The sequence below is a fragment of the Falco peregrinus genome, chromosome 4 (genome assembly GCF_023634155.1).
Source record: "Falco peregrinus isolate bFalPer1 chromosome 4, bFalPer1.pri, whole genome shotgun sequence".
Lineage (NCBI taxonomy): Eukaryota > Metazoa > Chordata > Aves > Falconiformes > Falconidae > Falco > Falco peregrinus.
Genome location: NC_073724.1, coordinates 88166895 through 88189168, shown reverse-complemented (window position 1 = coordinate 88189168; position 22274 = coordinate 88166895). Strand labels below are relative to the sequence as shown.

Sequence of the window (22274 nt, the reverse complement as noted above, 5' to 3'; positions counted from 1 at the left end):
ACCACTAAGCCAAAGCTAGCTAGAAAAAATAGTACAAAAATCAAGCTTCAAGACTTATTAATCTATGAAGTAACAAGCCAAGAAGTAAACGTTTGTGATTAACACCAGGAACTGTGACTAGTTAAACTTCCTGAAGGCTGAGAAATTCAGATTTCCTGAGAATTTTACTCCTGAAGTAAATTTCTGTATCAGCTTCATTGAAGTTTTATGCACCTCTTTTCCTCCCCTGCTTCATACAAAAACAAATGTCTAGAAAAGCTCTTCTCTATTTCAGTTGAAAAAGCTACAAAGTGACTGCTACTGTGAACTTGTTTGCTACTAGTAAGAATAATCACTTAACTGTTCTAATATTAGTCATTTATTTTTAGCAGAGAGAAAGAGGAGTGCTAGAATGACTTACTAAGATGCATACCATAGGCATGCAGTAAGCAACACATCACCATTAAGAACCATGAAGTCTTTCTAAAAACTGCATACTACCCAAAGCAGGTAAAAGGGAATGGCTCTGAAGCACCTGCTGAAATGAACCAGCTACATAAGAGTACACAGGCGTTACAGTCATTTATCTTGAGCTCAGCTTCCTGAAGCCAAAATGCCCACCTCTCAACCACAGAAGTATTGAAAATCACCTAACAAATTCTGATATAACCAAAGAAATTTGTGCCAGCCAACAGATTATGATCATGCTGCAGAGACCTGCTCTGCCTGCAGACTAGCAACTGGCACAAAATACCTCGACTTTGCTGAGGCTCAAACTCACACAGATTACTATCACATGGAAAAAGTTCACAAAAGGGGAAGCCTGGTGTTTTGGTGTGGGTTGTACTTTTATCGGGGGGGGAGCTTTTTTCCTTTCAGTAAAGCATTATAAAACATACAGCAATTGAGTAGAAACTTAAAAGTAAGCTCTCTTAAAAGTTACCTCACAAACACCAAATGTCCTTTTCACCAGTAAGTCTCAAAGAGCTGAATCAGCCCGAGATGGTAATTGAGTCGAAGTAGCCCAGCACCTAAAAGAGACGAATCTCCCAAAGGGCGTACAGAGTCGGGATACTTTAACCCACCAGACATCTTCACTTCAGACTGCTCAGTGAACTAGCTTTAATCTAGTCTCTATACTAAAAGTGCCGTTCTTACTGACCGCCAAGTACGTGCGGAGGTCGACTTAGCAACATCAAATCCCTGCTGCACTCGCATCGCGCTTCGAGGGCTCCTTCCCGCCTCCGGGACGCGGCGACACGGTCCGCAGGCGGCTGAGGTGAGCGGCAACCGACCCTCGAGCCAGACCCCCGGCGTGCGGCCGGCAGGGGTGGTGTGACAGCCCCCCCCGGCCGCCGCTCCCAGCCGCCCGCACGGCCGCCCCGGGCGCGGGTAACGGCCCGCCCACGCCGGCAGGGCCGCCGCCCGCTGACGGCGGGAGGGACGGGGAGGACGGAGCGGTGGCGGCGGGCTGCCGAGCCCCGCAGCCGGGGCCAGCTCTGGAGTTACCGTGGCGGGCGGGTAGGAAGGAGAACGGCGGCCTCCGGGAGAGCGGCGGGCAGTAGCTGGCTCCCTCCCTCCTTCCCGCCCTCGCCCGGCCGGGGGCGACACCAACCCTTCCCGGCGCCCCACACGAGCGAGAGGGGCTCGCCCGGCCTGCTCGGCGGGCCCCAGACAAAGGACGGAAACGGGGACGAACCGGGACGAGGAGGCGGCGGCGACGCCGGTTCCCCTCAGGCGAGCGCGGCCGCCGCATCCTTTTTCGCTCAACCGGAGCCAACTCCAGCAGCAGGCGAAGTAACCCGCGCCGCGGGTCGGAGGGCGCCGAGCAAGGCCGGCGTGCGAGAGGGAAGAGGAGGGAGAAGCGGCGGCGGAAAGGAGGGAGCGAGGCGCAGGGCTGGTGGCTCACCAGGATCCGCTTGAAGAGGTTGCTCTCCTTGGGCGGCAGCGGTACGGACGGCATGGTGCGGGCGGCCCCAGGGCAGGCACGGCGGGAGGGAGGAAAGGGAAGGGAGGGAGAGAGGGAAGAAGGCTGCCGCGGGTGGGGGCGGCCCGGGAGAGACGGCCGCTGGTGCGAGGGAGGGGAGGCGGGAAGGAAAGCCCCGAACTCCGCGGGGCGGCGGCGGCGCGATTCCTGCCCGAGCGGCGGCGGCGACTCTTTAACTCATTGGCCTGCACCGCCCTCCCCGCCGGCTCCCCTCAGACGCTGCGCGCGAGCGCGGCCCCTCTGCGCAGCTGCCGGGGAGGCCTCGCCGCTCGGCTGACGCTGCAAAATGGCAGCCGGGGTCCCCTCCGCGCAGGCGCACCGCCGCCGGGCGGCCCCCCGCTGCTTCCCCCACGTACCCCCCCGCCTCCCGTCGGCCATGAGGGGATCCTCCGCGGCGCGCTTCCGCGTATCCGCTTAGCCCGCCCGGCCTCGGGGGAAGCCTTATTGCGCGCTGGCCGTAGCTCTCCGCCCTCGGCGGCCCCGCAGGGGTTACCTGCCGTGAGCCGGCTCCGCGGGGGGGAGCCCTCGGCAGCGCCCCGGGGGGAAGGGGCTCCCCCCGCCGGGCGTGACAAATGACGGCTCCGGCGCCCGCGCGGGCGGGGCGGGGGCCGCGGGGCCGGGGCGCGGAGGGCTCTGCGGCGCTCGGCTGCCGCCGGCCGCGGGTGAGAGGGCAGAAGGGCTTTGTGTGCTCGCGGTCCTGCTTCCCTGCCCCTGGTAACCTGGTTTTAGCGGCCGCCAACCCAGCGGCTCGCTTAAACTGGGATTGTGGAGAGCTCGGCTGCCGGAAAGCCTGGGAGGTATTGGAGGAGACAAACTGCAGAGCGTCGAGAGGCAGCGTGCGCGCTGTGCCCTGGCTGGTATTTAAGGAAACAACAGCAAACTTCGCAGTCAGACTTTCGGCAGGCGGGGATGTCATCTACTGCATTAATGCATTTTTCAGCAGTGGGTTATGTAAAACTTGCCAGCGCTATCGTGCATGCTTAGAACAGTAAGCATTTATTCATGGCTTGGCTCCTTTGCCAAAGGACATTTAAGGTCTTTTGAAAACAATTTTTTCTTGTTATTCCCAGAAATTGCTCTTAAATGAATCTTCGCAAAAATTTAAAAAACAAACCAAAACAAAAAAGCCAGAAACACAAAGACCAAATCGCCTGGGCCATTTACTTAGGAGGAAAACTGGTTAAACCGTCAAGGTTACAACCAGTTAAAAAGACCATCTTACAGGGAAAGAAAATAGGCAGTTTCAATTAGAATATCTGTTTATGTCATTACCCTTTTAAAACCTTAATTATATTTTGGTATATTTTAAAAGGATACTAGTTTTGTAGTAAAATGGTTATTCACGTACTGGCCCAGATGATGAACGTGATAGCCACAGTAAATAGCCACAGTAAAGCAAGCATGTATAACGAGACCCAATTAGAAGAGCTGTGTACTTAGCACATTTTTTTTGGTTACTCATAATGTAGGTGACTATGTGATTGACTGGTGATCCCAAGCAGTGCGTCTGACTTGTCAGAAGTCTTGCTGAAGCTGATGGATGTGATAGCTGCATTTCTTTCAGGCTAAAGCAAGGAACAAGAGAGTAGACAGTTTTTGGAAGAGAGTAACCTGGATGATGGCCTACCTTGGGGACTATTAATTAAAAAAAAAAAAAAAAAAAAGTGGTAGGCTTAAGAAGCCTTCTGAGATGAAAATATCAAAGGCAAGGAGAATATTAGAGAACTGCAGCATATGCTTTCCTAGTTCTTCTTATCTGAACATCAGTTTATGGACACTGTTTTTGTGGATGGTGGTAGTTTTCGGTGGTGTTTTGTTCATTTGTTTAGATGTGTGGTCTTGCAATACATTTCTTTGTATCAGGACTATCTTTATTGTGTGTATCTGTTAGGTCGTACTTCTAATGATGTCAGTCACTTGGATCACTGATAGCAGTATGTGTATTTTCCACAAGCTGTACCCAATTCACTGTTTTCTGCTATATGGTATAGTACTGCTGTGTTTATTATCTGATTTTTTTCAGAGCAGTACTGTCAACAAGGATGGCCAGCTTGACTTTGCCCTGCTGCATCATTTTCAGAGCGTGTATTCAGCGCTTTTTATAACGAACTGAAGCCTTGACTTTATGAACTCTAGTTTTCTGTCTTAGCAAAAGGCGTATTATGCCTCCAGTTGGGTTGAGTGATAAACAGATGCATCTCCAAGATGATCAGGCAAATATTGTGCTAGGTGGACCTTCGGTCTGAAGCAGTAAGTCTGTTCTTGGCAGCTAAAGGTTTCTGTTTCCTGCTAGTCCAAATACTGGAAAAAACGCTGTCTGGAAATAGGCAAATTGCAAATAAGAGGCAGGGGTTCGATTTGCATTTAGACATGTGTCAGTGTCAAAAATCTGTGTTAAAAGCAGCAAGAAAAGGAAAGCAAGGAGGCAATAAAAGAAACGTTTGTAGACTAGCTGGGAGAGAATAAACAAACGAGCTTTTGGGGGAGGCAGAGCGCTAGTTGAAAGTGAGGTTTGGGAGTGCAGTCAAGAAAACTTCTTGTCATTTAATCCCACTGTGCTGGGCAAAACAAAGCTCTTTCTAAAGGCTTTGTTAATAAACAGGACTGTATTCAAGACGTGTATGATTCTGTCACCAGTTTTTCCTTCAAACAGAAAGCATTCAGAAGTCCGTTGACAAACCATTGGGGTTGAAAGGGGGGAGCAATACTGAAGTAATACATACTTTATAACATGCTTGTGATTTTGCCCTGTCTCTCACTTTATCCATGACCTGTCAACGTCACTTGGTATCTGCAGAAGTTGTGGCACAATGTTTGCAGACCGCTAAACCCAGTTTGGGCCCCCTGAGTAAAAAAGGGCCTCTGTGTGGCATGGCCCTGCCTTCAAGCCAAGCACATTGTGAGGCCTGGAGCCCGTTTTGTCTGATGAGCCATTTCTTTGCCTCCAGTTTCTAAAGCAATTGGCAGGTTAGGATTATCAGATTTAAAGTACAGGGCTGCCATGTCTGTCGTGAAGCCCAGCTGTATTTCTGCTGTCATTCTTCCCTTCTGCACTGACGTTCCTGTGGGCTGCCGTGGCTGCTGAGGAAGGCAGTGGCACCCTGGCCCAAGCAGCCTCTGCCCCACAACCCCTGGTCCCCACTGGCTCCATAGGCAGCTGCTTTGGACACACAGGTTTTAAGGCATCAAAGCAAACCATAAAGGGGGTGGAAGCACAGACAGCAATGGAATTTCCCGTTCTTCGTACTCAATTCCCATATTGCATTCTAAAAGCATACAGTAAATATTGGGAAAGAGTGTATCTTGTATGTTTTGAAAATGAGATGCATGGACTAGGTCCTGTGGTTGGCGGTGTATCTGGCAGCCCTATTGACAGTAGTGAGTCCAGCTTTTGTTTTGGCCATGTGGTCCCTGCATGGTCTGCTGCCTGGTAGGGAGAGTAGGGAGAGCAGAGAGTTTGTTGCAGTCTCAATTTTCACACTTAAGATGAAGAATTCGCCTGCAAGGCGTAATAAAAACTGAATCGTGATTGCATTTAATCAGAGGATTTAGTGAAGAACCATCACTGGCTGGAGTAGAAGCTGATTTAATTTTCCTTGGCCTACCCTCTTCTTATATAACACATTTTTGAGTGCGTGGTCTACTTACAGTTTTCATGTACTTATTAGCTTCTTGGTTGTCCTCCCATGGATTACCTTCCCAAGATTTTAGTATCAGATTGCATATTTAGATTCAGATATCAGTTTGCATCCAAATGCAAGGATAATTTTATTATTTCATTTCACAGAGGTCTCAGTCATAATGGAAAAAGAATGATGCGTGTTGGGGATTACATCTGGACAATGACATCTCTCACAGTGTGGCACTGCAGGCTCAGCCCTGGGAAGCACCTCTGAGGTTTCAGGGTGCTGTTTGCTGTGGCCCTTGGATCATCTCTGGGTTGGGACCTATTCTCTGGAAGAGCCTTTTAACCTGTTTTCTTGCCTTCTGTCCCAGGGGATGGAGCAGAGCCAGAATCTGTCCTCAGACCTAAACAAGCTGTTAGTAGTCTTTCATGTGCTGATGAGGTCTGAAGTCTTCTTTTCAGTCTTTTGTAATATTTACCTCACCAAACCCCAACGACATTACAAGTGTCAAATGCCAAATTTTTACCTTTTTTTTTAAATCCTGTTGAACAACAGGGGCTGGGAAGGAATCTTTTTGGGTGATTATAGGTATAAAAAAAGCAATGTTACTTAAGTCTCTTTAAATGCAAATATAATTAGGGAGGTAGTTGTATAATCTGTTGAATATTATCTTTTAAAATGGTGTATAGGTAGTTTGTTTTAAAACACACCTTATTAGGAAGCTGCAGCCTATTAGCATAATGATAATCTGAGTGGTTATGTTTATTAATATTTTGTAAGTGATATTTGTCTTCAGTAGCGTAGTAATAATCCATTTAAAATATAATCGAATAGTGAGCTTTGACATAAAGTAGAACTTATCATTGTTTTATGCATACTTCTCTGAAATTAATCTTTGAATAACCAGATTTGAAACGACATTTATTTTCAGCTCATGTTTTGGGAAAACAGATGGAAAAGTGTATGTAATATAACAGCTTAGAAGCTGGAAACAGGAGTGTGTATTCCCATTTGTTGTTACTCTTGCCATTTCTCCCAAAGTGTTGCTGAAGTCAGAGTGTTACTGGGCAGCTGTGAGGAAGATACCGAAAACAAAGATCTATTTTTAAGGTCACGTTCCCCATTTTTTATTTCAGGGCTTGCATTTCACAAAGTAAAGCAAAGTCTGCCTTTACCGATAGCATTGCTCAAGTGATACCCACAGACTCTTGGTGCCGGTACGGTGCCTCCATGGGCTGGCCACATGGGCCAGAGCCAACGCATGCTTCGAGTCATGGTTTTTAGCAGGCATGCTGGGGCTTGGAGCTCTTCTGCTCTGCTTACCATCTGCCATGACCTCGTGTTTGGAGGCAGGATCTGTCAGGCGCCGATGTGTGCGGACAGTGAGTGCCAAAGCTTTTTGACAGGTGGTGGGGAGCAGAGCCCCCCATGTCCCTCACAGCCCTGCGGCCTCCAGCTGCTCCTGCCTGCTCTGCAGCCCTGCCTTCCCTGTCCACCCTCAGCCCCTGCAGTGGGGGAGGGCTGCCAGGGGACTTCATGCACAGCTTCTGGGGGGTTTGCTCGGGGTCGCTGTGGTGGGAGGCAGAGGTGTGTGAGAAGTGGCTTGGAGGCCCAGCCTTGAGCTGTTCCTGTTACAGTGTGCATTGAAATACGTGCTTGTTCCATGTACCTACATATTCTTATGTGTCTGAATTCAGTTGCATGGAGTTGATACCATCTTTGATTGTTAGAAATTATTTTTAAAATCTTTTAAAGTGTTCACAATATTGATAACTCTTTCCCATCTGGAAATTATAAATTTGCTTGCTTGTTTGTTACTTTAATAAGACAATTACAGCTGTCACTTTTGCTTAACTGGTTTTGATTTGCGATGTGTACGAGGTAATTTTGTCACATTAAAAAGTTATTAAAATCTGGTTGGGAAAGCAGTTAATAGGTCATCTGCTCATATCACTGTAAAAGTTTTATATGTGCTTATTTCTTTTCTCTGAAGAGGGGATACCTTTTTTATTTAACATAGGAAAGTTATTTTGAAATTCCTGGCTTCCTTTAAGGTCTGTGTCATGCCATTACTTAGGGTTTTTTAGGCATTGAAACCCAAGAATTTTATATCTGAGAGCTCAGGCAAAGCGATACTACAAATCTATTATTATTTGAGTACATCGCTTCTTAACTACACCAGTAAAAACTGAGTTAGATGCTTGTATTTAATATAATTAATTAAAATAGTTACATTTTGAAAATGAGTTAATGATGGTTAGCACTTGACAAATGACAATGGGCCATGCTGATCTGGAGCAATTCCAGTATCATCATTGGAATTAAGTCTTTTGTAGTTGAGTCTACATGTGCCCCTGAGCAACTAAGTCCGGGATTGTGGATGATTAGCCAGATATGTGCCTTTTGCTGTGTGCGTGGTGGAGGGAACATGATCCTTCTTCTACAGCTGGTTTTAGTCACTAGAGCAATCCATGAGTGGTATCGGCGGCTTTCTGTAAATTAAAGCAGTGCTGAAGTTGCCCTGTGGGTTCAACAGCACCTGCTGGCTGGGAAATCTAGGGAAGGTAGTAAAACAGACATCCAGGCAAGGAAGGCACAATACTTCTGGCTTTACTGTGTATTGCTCTTTCTTTGTTGTGGACAAATGGATGAAAGTAAATAGAGAGGATGGTGGCTAAGTTGAGTAGTTAGAATGCCATAGTAATTTGTTAATAAAATGCCTGAAGATGCATAGAATGTCTTGTTACTGATGAGTAAAAACTAATTGTGTTAGAAAACTGAAGTGTATGTTTCACGGAGATCCTGTAACAAAAGTTTCATGCTCTCATTTTCTTTGAAGCCACTTTTTTGTAAAAATCCCTAGACAGATGCGATTGTGGCACTGGCAGAGGTATTAAGGAGTGCTTCTTTATTTGTTAAACCTTTTCTGTGTGAGTAGTCCTAGAATACAAATTATTTCAATTTAGTCCTCTTGGTAGACCCTTGCACTCAAATATAAAGTTTTTGAGCACCATAAAATTTCATAACATAGTTTGCAATGTTGATAATACAAAATGAAGAGGTCTTTCCTAGAGCAACAGGGATGCTAAGGGGAGCCTGTGTTCTGCAAAACTGTAGGCCAAGTCTCAGAGAAATGCAGAGGTTGCATTTCAGAGTACCAGCTTCTTATTCACTTTTTGGATGGAAAATATTTGTCACTTATATGTAAATATATCATGGGAAGCAGGTATATGGGTACGTAATTTCTTGCAAGTGTATTGTAGTCCTGTTGACTAATCTGTTGCAGGGTCACCTCAATGTTCCTAATGTTCTCCTGCCAAAATGTTATCCTGTTATGGTAGTGGGTACAGTTTTGCACATAACACTGGACATATCTTACATTGCCTCTATAGAATTGTGTACCTCTAGTATGGATTTGTCTTCTCTCAGCAATATTTTTCTTTCACCAGTAAGGTATGAAATGGTCGTAGTTTTCCAATGAGACATATGGCAAAATGAAGCTGTTGTCTGTAAAGCCGCATCTACAATAGCTTTTCCATTTTTCAGCGTAAATAAATCGAGGAGGTAAGGGAAGAGACATCTTCCAGCGTAAAATTTTCAGCGTAAATAAATTGAGGAGGAAAGGGAAGAGACCTTTTCTAACCCTCAGTCAGTACAATCGTGCTGATAAGAGTTTCTGGTTTAAATCAGGACTAAAACAGGAATAGTTTTGTCCATGACAGTTGCATTTATGTTGGTGTAATCAAGAACAAGATTTGGGCTTGATACAGTTTTTGTTTGCTTGCTCTTTGTTTGTTTTGGTTTGTTTGTTTGGGATTTTTTGTTGTGGTTGTTTTGGGGTTTTTTTTAAATGGAATGCTCTCTTTTTTTAGATAATAACACTGGTCCATGTACTATCTACTTTTAATTTCAGGTGGTGGAAAAGTAAGAAAATGAAACCTTTCCAAAGGGCCTGTCTTTTCAAGAGCCTCCTTGCCAATTGCTGCTGTCATGGTCAACTTCACAGCTGTTTTCTCCCTCCTGTTGCAAAGAAGATAGGTTATGTGGTGGGACTGCAGAACTGTGGGTTTTGGAGGCCAGAATCTTTATTGGACACAGCTAGATTTGCTCTGTCTTTTAGCAATCAGCACAGGAAAAAACATCAGGATTCTCGAGCATTGTGGAAGCATGAGGCTGTGCAGAAGCATCTGGAGACTCTAAGCAAGGAATACCAGCAAGTTAGTAATCTGTTAAATACTGACTCAATAAATGACATTGAGCAAAGAACCCTGAGGAGAAGATGTGCCAATCTGTCCCCCATTGCAGCTGCATTTCAAGAAATCAAATGGGCTGAAAGAGAAGTTCAAGAGTTAGAAGCCATGTGCAGAGGTATAGAGAACACATCTACTTACTTGTTTCAAAATGGTAGCTGTGTTTGTGATCAACTTAATTGCCCAGACTTTGAGGAAAGCTTTTAAGTTAAGCCAGCCCAGCCCTGGAACACTCTGGTCCTGCCTGCTCCTGGGAGCTTGTGTGCTGCTAGGGCTTTCTGCATCCAGCCACATCCTTCCATTTTTCATCTCACCTCACTTCAGTTTGAGGTCTTAATACTGCCGGTTTGGGAGAGTAGGGATCATCTGGAATCTCAGGGCTATCCATCTAGCAGGAATAGTTTGGAAATGTTTGTTAAAGGTTGCATTTTGATAGAACCAAGAGCGGTGTGAACTTAAGGAAAAAAAATTAGTGAGCCTAATACATTTGATAGATGCAGACTTCACCCGTCATTGTTTAAAATGGGATTCCAACTAGATACTGAGTAAATAAAATTGAAAAAATAAGTTTTAGAAAATTATGCTTGCTGAGCAAATTACATGAACTTTCATTAGGCCCTGAATTTCCAGCTTCCAATTTAAATGGCAAAAGCTGATATTTCTTTGAAAATATTTGAGGACCCCTTCAGGGAATAAAAATATTTGTCACCACCAGACCATTCTTTCATCTCTGCTGACAGTAGTTAATTTGATACTGTTTATTTAACTAATTAATAATGATGCTTTTTGGACCAGCTAGAAGCTTTTGATTCAGTAGTAGGTTTCGGTTGGAGTTGTGACATACTGTTAGGGAAATGTGTATGGTTTTCCCTTATGTACGGGAGATGCCATGTTTAAGTGTTGATCTGACATTTTGTATTTAAGGAAGAAAACCCCAGAGCATAACTGAAAGGCTCAGATACAGAGGAGCTGCTGCTGTACTTGCTCAGTGCACAAAGCTGACTCAACATCCCAGCCCATTCAGTTCTTAACACTTGCTGCTGAGGTCACCAGTAAACGTGCATGTGTGTTAGGTGTTGAGAACAGGAACCACGCTCCAGATCCTGGAGATGTGGAGCTCACAGTCTTTGCACGGGCCTGCTGCAGAATCCAGAGCTCAGGCGACTGGTGATGCAAGGCCAGAAGATGCATTCAGCTGTTGAGCGTCCACTTTTACGCTGCATCTCAGACAAAGCCACTCCTCAGCTGGTAGAACAGTGGGAAGAAAGATGAGAAGTAGAATGTGCTCCCTGTTTTGGCAGTGGCAGGTTTTCCACTTGACTCCCAACTGTCTTCCAAGTTTCTGCTTAGTGTATAATCTAATGCTAACTGAACAGCATCTTTAATTACTGTAAACCGGAGCCTCCATAGCAGAAGAGGTTTAGTTTCTGCTGGCTTTCCTTGAGAATGTTTCCTACTTTGGTGGTTAGCTCTAAAATGTGGGAAGAGGCAATCTAATCACAGAATCATCAAATAATTTAGTTTGAAGAGGACCTCTGAAGGTCATTTGGTCTGATGTCCTGCTCAAAGCAGAACCAGTTAGAGCAGGTTGCCCAGGGCATTGTCCAGTTGACTCTGGACTATATCCAAGGATACAGATTCTACAACCTCTCTGAGGCCCTGTTCCAGTGTCTGACCACCCTTAGCCTTAAGATAGGTTTCCTAATGTCTCATCAGTATTTTCTGTATTCCCACTTATGTCTCCTTTTATCACAATATACGGAGTCTGTTTCCATCTTTTCAATGTCTTTTCTGTTAGGTAGTTGTACAATAAAACTTCCCCTCCACCTGCTTTCCTTGAGGCTGAACAAACACAGTTTTCTTGGCCTCTTCTCATACATCCTTTGCTTCAGCCCGTGACCATCTTGGTGGTTCTTAGCTAGGCTCACGGCAGTATTTCCATGCCTTTCTTGTACTGGGGAGCTCAGAACTGGACATGGTGCTCCAGATTGTGGTCTCATGTGCTGAAGGGAGGGGAAGGGAATCTCCTTAAGCAAAGCAGAGTCCAGGTGAGGACTCCCATATCCTGATGACTTGCATCCATAACTCCCACATCTCAGTGGCCTCTGGAATAGCAGGAGACAGAAGGTTAGAAACCTCATTGTTATCATCATACCGTTATTTGTAGTGCTCACCTTAATGAGTTGCCTACAAATTGTTGAATAGAGGAGTGTTTCTGGGCTAGTCTAGAAACAAAAGATTTTGTTGCATGAAAAATTGTAATAAGGGAAACTGAGGTGGTACTTGTCTGCAAGCATGTTTTTGATGTATTTTTTCAAATCCATTTGCGGACTTACACTGGACTATCAATCTGTGTGACATAACCATCAGTATAACTGAGAATAAATAACTGTCGGGTGGGACTGACATCTCTGTGATGCAGCCTTTGAGCCATAAAGTAGAGATTGAGAGGTAAGAGATCCACTGCTCCTTCCAGCACACCTGAAAAATATGATCATTTAGTTAGCAATATGCATCCGGGCTTGGGCTGCTCTTACTTGGTATTTCATGCTGGCAAAATGCAACTCCAAGCTTTTACGTGCTGCAATGCCCGTCCTCGGGCAGCTGTATTACAATTTGTTCTAAGCTAGGTGAGATTGGCTAACATCTGTTCCTGTTGCTGGAATTTAGAGCTAGATGGAAGAGACGAGAAACAACTTCTAGAGCTTGCCTTAGAAGAGAAGGAAGCCCTGGATAAAAAAATCAACATGTTGTGCAGAAAGGTGAGCCTGAGGTAAAATTACACAGCTTTCTAAATAAAGATGTCAGATAAACATTCCTTTGTGATCTTACCAATAGACTCTGACACTTGCATTTAATGAAACAGAAGTCCAGCTTCTGGATTCTCCCTAAAAAGAAGTGGCAACATTAATTATTAATAAGCTTCTAACTGACAATTGTGTCTTAGAAAATTACTATTTTAGTCATTTTTGCTTGCTTGCTTGTCTGTCTGCAGATGCTGAAAGGGATTAAAAAAATAGTGAGTCCGTGCTATTGAGACTTGACATGACATCCTAGCAACTGTTTGTGGCAGCGGAACATGCATTCTTGAAAGATTTCTGATTGGAACTTGCAGTCTTTCATTTTCTCTTCGGCTAATGGCACCCCATGAGTGGGGAAATTAATTATAAGCAGAGTAGCCGAAACGATTCAGTGGAGAAGCTCGTATGTTTGGGCTCACTTCTACATTCAGATTAAAGTAATATGAAACGAGACTTTCTGAAAAATAAGATTAATGTAAAGTTTGTTTGGGTTATGGCTAATAACTTTGTGTTCTTAGGTAGTTGAGGCTGGAGTAGATGACCTGGCACCTGACTTTGCAGGACTGAATTTTCAACTAGCTTTCCTACGTTTGCACCAGCATAACCCATTTCCACACTGCACTGCGTTGCAATAGCCCCTGGACAGTTTTTTGGTCCTACTTACTAGTTTGCTGAAAGAAATCGGTGGTTGTGTACGCTCAAGCTGTGGCAATTGTGAAGGTTGGCTGTAAATTTGATTCAGAGGAGATACAGAGTCATGAAGGAGATAATGACCTTTTTTTTTTTTTTTTTTCCTTTTCCAGCTTTTCCAGCTTCTAGTGCCAAAGGAAAAATATGATAGAAGTCACGTCATATTAGAAGTGACAGCTGGCAGAACAACCGGAGGTCAGCAAAGTCCCCACAGTAAAGATTACTTCAAACCTCCATCCACCTTCATTAAGCCTCATACGGGTTGTTCTTAATGCCTTTTGTATACTTTAATTTATGAAGTAACACTTTCTAAAGAAGAATATTAATCTGTCTGATGACTGTGGTTAGAGTTGCAACTAAATCTAAAAAGTGGTGGCTGCCATTTTGTGAACTGCTATTTATGTTGTAGCGCCTTTTTTATTTTTAGGAGACATCTGCCAACAGTTCACTAAAGAAATGTTTGAGATGTACCAGAACTATGCAGACTATAAACGGTGGACCTTTGACATTGTGAACTATACGCCAGCAGAGATAGGTACAACGGTTCTTCAGACATTCTACCAAAACGATGAAATTAAAAGCAGTGTTTCTGTGCTGTATTTGTCACACATTATTTGTCTCTCTAGGTGGGTTGCATCATGCTGCTGCTCATATTTCGGGAGATGATGTCTACAGGCATCTGAAATATGAAGGAGGAACTCATCGAGTCCAGCGAATCCCTGAGACGGGCCTATCATCAAGAATGCAGCGTATTCACACTGGGACAATGTCAGTTATTGTCCTTCCTCAGCCAGAGGAGGTAAAGTAACTGTTAAATAAGGGTGGTAAGGTGCTGTATCCCCGTTCTCCTATTTTAGCATTGGAGTGGGTGTTATTTAAACCCATGTTACTGTTTCGGGATTTTACTGATACCCAAGTGCTTTGTGCAAGTCCCAGCAAGTGAACCACAAGTTCTCTGACTCTGGAAAGCAATAGTCCTTGCCTCTGTACCTTACGTGTTTAAATGTCATCAGAAGCAACTCCGCAGACATTTGATATTGCCTGAAGTGGCATGTAAACCAACGATCGTTTCAATGAGTATTCCAGTCCCAACGCCTACAAAGCTGCCTGCTATGAGTAAGCCAGTTCTAAATTACTTCATGTATTAAGACAGGAAACATATCCAAGAAATATTCAGTGTTGCACAGTAGTGTGATTCTGCCAGTCCTTTTGATTTTTTTGATGTCATTTAAATTATTGGTGTCCTCTGTTAAATCGAGGACAACCTGCTTTGAATTTGAATGAGTGAGTGTGTGTTGTCTGGTCTTTCTGAGATCTCACTGATAACAAAAGTTCTCACTTAAACCAGCAATTTACACACAAAATAAATGAAAACAGATCCTGTAGACTTTCTCTGCAGGTTCTTTGCTTCCTTGTAACGCTTTCCTTGCAACATTGATCAGATCTGAATGTTCCTTTCCCATCCACTGAGCTCAAACTATGGCCCAGGTCATCGCGGACTCGTATTTCCAATGCTGCAGTCTGGATACACCCATTTTTTCCTCAGTTAGATATTTTTAAGCCCTATTGCAAGAATCATTCAGGCTTGACTTGTGAACAAGATTCTTGCAACGCTGTTTGAAAGTATTTTGTTATTATTTGCTTGTTTCTTACTCTTCCTGCCAAATCTAGTGGTTTTTAAAAAAGTTGTTGATTTTGTTTTGTTTCACACAGAATCACACAGAATGGTTGGAGTTGGAAGGGACCTCTGGAGATCATCTAGTCTAAGCCCCCCTGCTAGAGCAGGTTCACCTAGAGCAGGTTGCACAGGATCACGTCCAGGAGGGTTTTGAATGTCTTGTTTTATGAAGGACCTGGAGTGAGAGTTTGAAAAAATAAGTGAAATATTTAAAGCATCACTTGCTTCGTAGAGATATTTGACATGCATTTTTAAAAAGTATAGTAATTATAGCTGTTAGTCAGGAACAACTGTAAAGGAGTAATTTTTTGAGAAGTTGTGGGTTTTTTTTACAGTGAGTATCATTGACATTCAAATATTTTTAGAATGAGCAGAAAGTAGTAATTTTCTTTGATTCTAGGTTGATGTTAAAATGGATCCCAAAGATTTGCGTATAGATACATTCAGGGCCAAAGGAGCAGGAGGGCAACATGTTAACAAAACTGATAGTGCAGTGAGAATTGTACACCTTCCCACAGGTAAGTCTGGCTGTATTTGGTACTTCACCCTAAATGTGTCTTGAAGAGAAAGCTTGTGATTCTGCAAGCTGTCTCTTAGAGTGTCTTTGCAGGGTTGGGCCTTATACCAAAAAAAGGAAGTAGCCCCTTCTGGTTCAGCCCCTTTTCTAGCCAGGCAATGTGTGAGAAAAGGGGTATGTACCAGTGGCACAGTGGTCAGCAAGTTGCTGTTACGCCAGTTTTGTCTTCAGAGGGAGCGTTTAATGAATACACTGTCTTTGAAGGATGAAGGGATAAATGGAGGGTGACAGGAATGGGATGGAAGGTGGAAATATTTAGTGCTGTGTGCTCTGTACCTTCAGCAATAATGGCCATTGACAGCCAAGGGTGTGCTTTGCCAAGCTGGAGCTTGTGTAGTTACATGACTAAGAAAAAAAGGAGGCTTGAAGATTTGCATTCAGTGCTAGGTCATGCTATCATATATTGAATAGGAAGGAAAATACATGCTGATGGGAAGGTACTTTATAGACTGGATCACTCTGTCTTTCTCCGGATTTGTGTTTATTGAAATTCAGTGGGCTCCTATCTGTCCAGATGCAGAATCTTTTTAGCACAGGAAATTCTAGCAGTGAGCTGAAACCAGCTGTTTCCTATATGCCTTTTTATTTCAGAAATCAAATGAGAAGTAAAAATAAGTACTAAATTGCTTTTAAAGACCTTTCTTTTACTTTATTTCATGATTCATAATTAAGTTCAAGATTCGCCAGTATTGTTTGTTTAGATACCTTTCTCTGCTAGAATAATGCATTTTTCAGCCTCCAAGAGCTTATCTAAACTAAGACTTTAAACACTTGTGTTATACACTGTTTTAAACATGCTTCTGTAGACTGTGCAAATTACATTTTTAACATGTGATACCTAATTGGAGTGAACCTGTTTTTTGGAGGCAATGTCAGAAACTTGTTTGCTTCATGAAATTTTAAAATACCCCTGACTTTTCTGTAGCACTGAACAGAGCCCCTGGTGCAGCTGTGAAGAGTTTAAAAACACACTAATGGTTCTGGCCAGTGTGTTAAAATGACTTTTTATCATACAGCTGAAAGGCCCTACAAACCAGCACTCTAGAAGGTTTCATTGGCCCAATGTGTTAGAATTAATTTAGCTTGTTTGTTCTTTGTTATAATGGGCTTTTGATCTGAGCTTCTTGAATCCCTCCGTAAAGGACTAGCAGTTGAGTGCCAGCAGGAGCGATCGCAGCAGTTGAACAAGGAAAGAGCTCTGCGGACACTGAGAGCTAAGCTGTACCAGCAGATCATTGAAAAACAAATAAGTCAAGAGCAAAGTACCAGAAAACTGCAGGTGAGAACATGTGATTGCTGAAATTTGGAGAGGGTGCTATGTTGTAGATTTGTTTTTGGTGTTTTTGAGTGACAGTGACAGTGCAAATAAATGTGTGTAAAGGTGTGCAAAGGAGACTCTTGTATTTTAAGATGGGAATCCTGGTTTTCACTTATCCCCCTTCAGTGCTGTTATAGACTTCTCTGGCAGGCAATGAAAATAGACATCAACTGTAGCTGGAAAGAAGAGTCAGACTAGCTGGAATTATCCAAAAGGCAACACTCAACATCATGTACTGAATCCCTCTATTATGGCCAGAGTTACACAAACAGAGCATCAGTAAAACGTTATTTTCCATAAAAACTAAGATCAGAAGTTCTCAAAGTTGTATTTTAACCTGTTTCTAAACCAGAGTATTTCATAAGACCATATAGAGCTTCTGAAAGAAACAAGTATATCAACAATTGTGCCACTCTGTGGTTAGGTAGCAGATTGCTTGATACGGTTTAGGTAACCTTTTAAGGACGAAACAGCTTCTGTAAAAAGAGTTACCTCGAGTTGTGCTGCTAAGTGTGCTTTTCTCTTGAAATGTGCTATCATTCTATTCTCTTTCTTTGAGTATTTTCCCATTTGTAGTGCAAATTTCAGCTGTGATCAACAGGAATAAAAATGCTTCAGAATTACAGAGTTACTCAGTGCTCCAAAATTTCCAGCTTAGCTATTTAATCACTAATTGCAGGTTGCATTTAAGTGTATTGGTCTTGCATATTATTAACCCAGTCACTCTAAGTGGCAAGCCATTTATCTTTTGTTATTAATTTTAGCTTGAGAGCCTTCAAAGATGCATAAAGTACTTAGATGTATATTTGTATGAGTACTACAGAAAATCAGGCAAAAGTAAATTACCTTTCTTAATGTTTCAGAATTTATTCAATAAATTCCTTGTTTTGAAAAATATGTGTGTTGAGTGCAGGTGAAATTTTCAAAAAAGCCCATTGAAGCAGACACCCGTTTCCCTAAGCAGTTTTTGCATTTAATTCTCCATTTCAATAAAGCATTTAACCACACAACAATGCTACATCTGGATTTGTTTTAAAATTGTTTGCATTCTTGCACTTTACCGCTAGAGGACTACTCTTCGTGTTCTTCATTTACTGCTCTTCCAGTGCTAATTTCCGACAGCCAAATGTTAGTGGAACTGCTTTGCTACACGTTGACTGTGCTGCTTCTGTTAATAACGGTGCCTACTTTCATTATTTTTTGTGGGAGCTACAACCCCCCCAAAAATAAGACCACATTTTTTGAACTAATGTCTCCTATAAACATACCTCTTGCCTTATGTGACTTTTGAGAGTTACTCAATTCTTCCAGTGACAGAGCTGGAACAGAATGTACTAGAGGATGTAAAAACTTGATCTGTGATACAGAATCACAAAACAATACAGTTTAGTAATGCCACAATATTTTAAAAACCCCATATGCTAAACCAGTGACCACTAGATTTGTAGTTGTAACAGGCTGATCCATGAAAGTTTATTCTAGGTATGCTGTTTTAGAGTAGTATTTGATATTTCTTTTTAAAACGCAATACAATAGAAGTTTTTTTTTGCTGCTTCGCTGCAGTTGGGAACAAGAGCCCAATCAGAGAGGATTCGTACTTATAACTTCACCCAGGACAGAGTCACTGACCACAGGATCTCATATGATGCACGCAATATCAAGGTAATGGTTGCTTATGAGAGTATTTAAAGTTAGATACTTATGTGTGCCATAAGGAGAAACAATTAACTTAGTGAAAACTTAGAAAAATTAAAAAATTCATATATATGAGGAAATCAGATAGCCAGTTGTGCTCTGACAAAACATCGTAGACTTAGAAACGCTAAACTTTTTTCCTGCCTTGTTGTAGAATACTGTGAAAGATCACTGGCACAGGATATAACTCACTGTCCTACTTGTCTGTGTATTTTTCTCCTACTATATGAATGAAAAATGATCAAGCATGTAGTCCTTAGTGAACTCTGAGTCCCTCAGCCAAACTGGGCAAGGGTTTTTTATTTATTTATTGGGGTTTTTTACAGGGAAACAAATACCTAATAATGCATTTTTGTGTATTAGATTTATGAAAATGTTTCGGATTATAGGACAAAGTTTAGGGAGACCCTTCAATATTTTGGCTTAGGTATCCAGTTTACTGTTAGTGCTGTGGCATAAGGAGCAACACTTTTTCAGCTGTACCCACAGGTGTCCTGGGTAGCTTCAGGAACCACAGGGCATGCTGAATATGGAATGGTTGATATTTAATGGAGTGGGCAACAGGCACACAAGTACCGTGGTGGGGGAGAATGGGAAGAAGTTCCATGACTGCATAAAAATTACTTTTGTTAGTTGAGCTTTGCAGTTACTTAACGTTGGAAACTCGTTACTTTCTTGAGTGAAACTGGAACCATGAACTGCCTAACAAAAGTTAGCTGGGCTTTGCTTGCAAGGCGAACTGGTTCTGGGCATGAGCAACAGTATTTAAATTAGGTTCTTCAAGCCTCGATTGTTTTTGCTAGGGGATTTTCATGTAAATGCATGGGTTACATGAAAGCATGGTGGGAAGGCACCAGTAGCTCCTTTTGTTGCTGCCAGAATCATTGTGCTTTTCACAGGCAGCTAGCTGAGGTCCTGCTGCGGGGCACCATGCCATGTTGCTTTCACATGGGGAAGCCGCAAAGACGAGCAAGTGGATGCACCAAGATAAGACTCCAGGCAAAGTGCATTCCAGGAGCATCTTGTCTGAGTAGCCAGCATTTCGGAATGATGCTGACGTACAGTCAGTAATGCTTTTGTCTGTTTTTATTTTTTCCATAGGAAGTTCTGAGTGGGAAAGAAGCACTGGATAAGCTAATAAACAGACTACTGGAGTTTGCAGAGATGGAAGCTGTCACTGAGTATCTAGAAAATTTGCAGGCGTTAGAAGGAGGAGGCTGCTGAAGACCTTGTGTAAAGTTAAAAGCAGAAATGCTGTGTTCAGTAGCAAAATAAAACAGATGCATTTGTTAGATGATAGATTGATTAAAATCTATGCCTCTGTTTACAGTGTATGATACTACTCTTTTTTATATATATTTTTTGGTGCAGATGGGTTGAATTCATTACAGCTACCCTAGCAGAAAAGAACAACCTTGCAGTACTGTGTGTGCACACCTTCTGTCTTGGCAGCATGGCTTTGGTAAGCTGGTCCTTCTCCCGACCATGTTGCAGCTGGAAAGATACAGAATCGTGGTGATGGAGCAGAAGAAATACCACGCAGTGCATGTTTTGTTTTGGGGCTGGGAGATGTTCCTCTCCAGGTGAAAAAACATGTGCGCCCCAAACATAGTTTAGAATCCGGCTTCATGAATGCTTATTTTTATCCATCGATTGGGTGAGCTTCCTAAATGTAGTCCCTTAAAAATTACTCTATATTATGATGCTTTATTTTTTAGAGTGACTGTAGAAAAGCAAAGGGAGCAATCTTGGCAAGGGGCCAGAATCTTAGGAGAGAAGCCTGCCAGTTTTCTTCCAGCCATTCTTGGGTCAGTTTAGGGTGGGTCTGGACCACATGCTGCAGTGGCATGTAAAAGTATATGTTCTAGTTTCAAATTAAGTTGATGAGATTCTGGAAGGAGTTCAGCAGTGATAACGGGCAGCTCCCTGCTTCTTGGCAGAGAAAATGAGTTCATAGCGTTGATATGAGTTCATAGCGTTTTAGCAAATCAGGTAGCTCTGGAATTCAGTTTCTGCCTTGATATCTTTGGGAATGTGCGCCTGTCCCTGTGGGCGATCCAAGTATTTGTAGAGCTCACTGGGCTTTAATAGGACTTGTGTGCGTGTTTTCACCTCCGCGCATGTTGTACGGTGTGCTGACAGGCAGATGTGTGTCGGCAGGCAGCGGTCGTACGCAGCGATTCAGGAATACTCCCATATTTAACGTTACACAAGAATATGCAAGTGCTCTGCTGAACTGGGTCGATGTGCTAGAGCACGGAGTTCGCTTGTTATCCTGCTCTTCCCAGGTTACGCTGTAAAGCTGCTCTGCCCAATCTTGAAGAATCAATTCATTGTGACAGTGTAAATTACACCATGTGGTTGATTTACATTTGCACATTTATTTGTAATTATGAGTGATACAGGACTGAGAAAACATCAGTTATTTTAAGAAAAATAATTATTTCAATACTGAGTTCTAAATGGTGCAGGTTTTACTACTGTATGTCAAACAAACAACAGTTTTAACTTTATCCAGCTATATTAAGAAAGAGGATTTGTACCAGGAAAAAAGCAGGTAAAATTATACTCGGTTTCTCAGTCCTGGAATTATTTTTCAGTTCTTTTGTGTTTTCGCGTGTTCTTGTCAGCAAGCTTTGCCTAACAATTTTTTTTATGTTTCCAACACTTCAGTTACAAAAGCTTTTGAGTTCTGGTTGGTGGTCGGGGTTTGTTTTTGGTTTTTGTTTGTTTGGCTTTTTTTCATTTATAGCTCTGTAAGTCAGTCAGGAAACATATTACCATGCAATTTAAGAGTCATTCGTACACTTGAACTTTGGCCTATGAAGTTTTCTTTACCATGAACAACTGTTGAAACACTTTTGAAAAATGAGCCTCATTTTTTTTTTCTGGAAAGAAGATGGGCATGTTTTGACTGCAGCACTTCAAGGATATTTGCAATTAAGTTAATCAATTTTCTGGAGCCCTTTGTTGTTGGCTTTGTGCAGCATGATGAGAAAGGGGAAAGCAGAAAGCAGCTCCCCTCTGCTATTAAATCCTGGATGTTCCCAATGTAGGCATTGAAATGTGGTGGCTAAATCCCTTTTCCCATCCTGGTCCAGTGCATTCTGAAGGATCTTTGCCTTATTAAGCTTACCCTGCAATCGCTCATACCTGTATATGACAGCAAAATACAGCTTTGCTAAGTCGTGACACAGAATTGGATACAGAGCAGACCCACTTCTACAGGTCACTGCCTGCTTTGCTTTAATAAAAGCAGATATATTTGCTTCTCCTCACTGAGAAAGCATTATTTGAAGCTATGTTTCCTCCTAACTTACAAAATACTGTTTGAAGCCATGTTTTATTCTAAGTTCTTCCACCCCAGTCTTTCTGTGGGATGCAAGAGCTGACAGATTGTGGTGGGGGTTGGCTGTGGGCTGGCACTTGTCCCTGAGGGAGGGATGTGGGGTGTAGCAATGGCACCTCTGAGGCGTTTTCAGGATGGAATACTCCACACTTGGGCTTCTCAATTTCTGCGAGCAACCATGACTTTCAGCACTGAAATTGCTAGCAGGAAAAATTAGGGAGGAAAAGGAAAGGGAAGGCGGCTCCTTGGAAGGCAGTGAGCAGTCCCAGGGCACAGCACAACTTCTTGTGGGAGGGCAGAGCAAGAGCAGGTTCAGGTGGTAGA

The 22274-nt window shown here is 43.0% G+C and overlaps 2 protein-coding genes across 12 annotated transcripts in view; one reads left to right on the top strand and one right to left on the bottom strand.

Annotated features, from left to right (window-relative positions):
* Positions 1 to 2605, bottom strand: part of NAA16 (N-alpha-acetyltransferase 16, NatA auxiliary subunit) — a 78830-nt gene extending 76225 nt beyond the window's left edge. Inside the window, exon 1 of one of the 6 annotated variants that reach the window (XR_003551654.2) lies at positions 1889 to 2605. Coding sequence is in view for 4 of the 6 variants with exons in the window: in XM_013305384.3 (XP_013160838.1) it covers positions 1889 to 1942 (54 nt within the window). In the remaining 2 variants the exon portion in view is untranslated. The remainder of the gene's footprint in view (positions 1 to 1888) is intronic. The other 5 variants (XR_008747085.1, XM_013305384.3, XM_027777228.2 and 2 more) reach the window with 5 other exon arrangements.
* On the top strand, positions 1806 to 19935 carry MTRF1 (mitochondrial translation release factor 1). 6 transcript variants are annotated; one of them, XM_027777233.2, is made up of 11 exons: positions 2635 to 2954; positions 6634 to 6702; positions 9506 to 9960; positions 12513 to 12604; positions 13447 to 13528; positions 13761 to 13868; positions 13960 to 14132; positions 15412 to 15529; positions 16731 to 16867; positions 18470 to 18568; positions 19703 to 19935. In XM_027777233.2, the coding sequence occupies exons 3-11, from the start codon at positions 9525 to 9527 to the stop codon at positions 19823 to 19825; spliced, it is 1368 nt and encodes a 455-aa protein (XP_027633034.2). In that variant the 5' UTR covers positions 2635 to 2954; positions 6634 to 6702; positions 9506 to 9524; the 3' UTR covers positions 19826 to 19935. The 6 variants fall into 6 exon arrangements, with proteins under 6 accessions (XP_005230743.2, XP_027633034.2, XP_027633036.2 ...); XM_005230686.4 differs by lacking the exons at positions 2635 to 2954; positions 6634 to 6702 and adding an exon at positions 1806 to 1943; XM_027777235.2 differs by lacking the exon at positions 6634 to 6702 and having other exon boundaries at positions 2635 to 2763.
* The last annotated feature ends 2339 nt before the right edge of the window (positions 19936 to 22274 follow it).